This window comes from Penaeus vannamei, chromosome 18 (assembly GCF_042767895.1).
Source record: "Penaeus vannamei isolate JL-2024 chromosome 18, ASM4276789v1, whole genome shotgun sequence".
Lineage (NCBI taxonomy): Eukaryota > Metazoa > Arthropoda > Malacostraca > Decapoda > Penaeidae > Penaeus > Penaeus vannamei.
In genome coordinates this window covers 20966974-20969473 of record NC_091566.1, presented here as the reverse complement: position 1 = coordinate 20969473, position 2500 = coordinate 20966974, and the positions used below count along the sequence as shown (strand labels likewise).

General features: G+C 36.5%; 1 protein-coding gene across 2 annotated transcripts in view; it reads right to left on the bottom strand.

Moving 5' to 3' along the window:
- Nucleotides 1–2500, bottom strand: part of LOC113825739 (transforming growth factor-beta receptor-associated protein 1) — an 18964-nt gene that overhangs the window by 14254 nt on the left and 2210 nt on the right. For both annotated transcript variants that reach the window (XM_027378573.2, XM_027378574.2), the window contains exons 4-9: nucleotides 2345–2500; nucleotides 1709–1942; nucleotides 1350–1510; nucleotides 1073–1211; nucleotides 766–960; nucleotides 421–612 (exon numbers count right to left, since the gene is read on the bottom strand). The exon at nucleotides 2345–2500 is cut by the window's right edge and continues 30 nt beyond it. In XM_027378573.2, coding sequence (XP_027234374.1) covers nucleotides 421–612; nucleotides 766–960; nucleotides 1073–1211; nucleotides 1350–1510; nucleotides 1709–1942; nucleotides 2345–2500 — 1077 coding nt within the window. The remainder of the gene's footprint in view (nucleotides 1–420; nucleotides 613–765; nucleotides 961–1072; nucleotides 1212–1349; nucleotides 1511–1708; nucleotides 1943–2344) is intronic.

Here is a 2500-nt window from a genome sequence, read left to right as displayed (position 1 = left end):
AAAAGAACTTACAATTTAAATCTACATTAACCCATTGATACTGGTAACATACACTGTAAACTATGATTTTGTATTACTATCATTATGATCATTATCTTTATCTTCATCATTATATAATTTCTACCCAACCAAAAAGAAGAGTAGCTTTAAAGTCTCCTAAGATCAACACTGACAGATTTCTTTTATGCAAATCATTGCATAGATAGTTAAATAACAAATCAATTGTGGTTACTTGCAATTGCATCAAATTTGAAAAAAACACAAGATCAGAAAATGAAAAAAAAAAACAGATAAACAAAATAACCTGAGACCTTTTTCCAATTCAAATCTGATCACTGAAAGTATCGTGTGTTCTGCATGAAAATATTTGTCCTTTGTCATGAGAAACCTGAACTGCAGCATATAACATAAAATACATACCATTCTGTATGTAATGGGTTCTCCTGAACCACGAAGATGAATAAGGAAATTTATAAGGAATGTCTTGGCTTCGTCTATCTTAGTTTGATCTCCATGCATAGCTTGTGCAATATCAGCAAACTGATGCAGAGGTGGCTGAGCTCTCATAAAGCTGACTGTGGCTGGAAGCAATCCAGGGTAGAGGCTAACCACCTATAGAAAAAAATATATATCATTTCCCTTTTACTGGAATACAATACAAAATAATATTCTGACTTGTAAAGCTCATATAGCAAATAATGTTAATAAAATATGTTGGAAAAAGAATATACAAGAATATACATTCAAAGAGGGAAATTTTATTACCTCTCTAACATCCACTGCACCCTTGATGAAGTATTCCTGTGCTTGATGATAGAAACCCTGCACTAACTTAATAAATCCTGCTCTCTGATGGAGTGTTCGACATAGCTGATGATACTGCTCCTGGCTCATTCCTATGGCTCCACTATGCTCTGCCAACTGTACTGCTTCTTCTACTCTTTCACTATCCATTAACGTCTGTAAAAGGAAAACACTTTGGATTGTGCTCAGAATATTAAATCAAATCAATTTTCAGTAAATGACCAAAGTGAATAAGGTAAGTAAGATGCAGACAAATTATTAGATTTACCTGAACTTGCATTGTCCATGGTTGCGGCATAAGGCAAGAAATGCAAGAACTTGCAGCAACATAGAGCTGGCCATCAAAGTTGCCCAGTAATTCACCACCAGCAAAATTCAGTGTCTGCTTGTGTTGTTGATCAATCAAGCTGTTGAAAGTCAATATTCAGTCTAAAATACAATATCATTCTTTTTTTAATGTCTGTCAGAATGTTCAGTTTTCTGCAAAATGTGGCTAAATACATAACATTCTCATACCAAGCCCAGATATTGCGATCATCCCCTACCTGTAAACCCTAATGAACTGATTTGTGATGGTCAGAATGTAAGGGTGATAATAAGAGAGAGATTTGATTCCATCTGTCCACTGGATAGGCGGCCGCTCTGATATACCTGCTGCAGTTACAAACATTCCAAGGTTTCCTGGTCCAGCTAAAAGAAATTCCTCCTAGAAAAAAATATGCATCTATTTATATACATATATGTACATAATACCTCTTTTGATATAGTATTTATTTTTAGCTTTATATTTTGGCTTTTAACTGAATAACAATCAAGCCTTCTTTTTAATATTGACTTAATCCCAGTATAAGAGAGAGAACTATATTATCCACTGTACGCAGTTGAGAAATAAATATGAACGAACCTTTGCAACTCTTTTTACATGAGGGTATGTTGTTGCAGGATCATATGGGAAGAGATCTTGGCTGGCTCCAGAGTCCACATTAAAAACACAGTACTGGCCTTGACCAGCAATACAGACATAGCTTCCATCCATTGCAATGTTGACGGGTTCCGGGGTTGACAGCTCTTTCAGCAGGGACACTCTATCTTCATGTAATGAACAGATCTGTATACATCTCCTCTTGCCCACACATAGCTATAAAATTGAATATTTAAAAATTAGTCGAAATAATTTTGTTAATTCTTTCATTCTTAAATACATGATTTTTGAAGACAAACTGTTCAGCAATATGAAAAACATACAAAACTAGTTATACTTATCTTATTAGATCAGATTGCATGATACTGGCACTTATTTCCACCTACACCTACACCTACACCTACACCCACACCCACACCTACCCCCACACCCACACCCACACACACACACACACACACACACACACACACACACACACACACACACACACACACACACACACACACACACACACACACACACACACACACACACACACACACACACACACACACACACACACACACACACACACACACACACACACACACACACACAAATATATTTAAAAGACCTAACCTGGACAGTGAATGGATCCATAATATTGGGGTTTTCGTTGACACAAAACACGGTAACATTCTTGATTTTTGGGCCTGAGCCAATGGTATTCAGAACATCAGATTCCAACAGATATAAGTTCCCATCACTCAGAGCCATCAGTCGACCAAGAGCTGA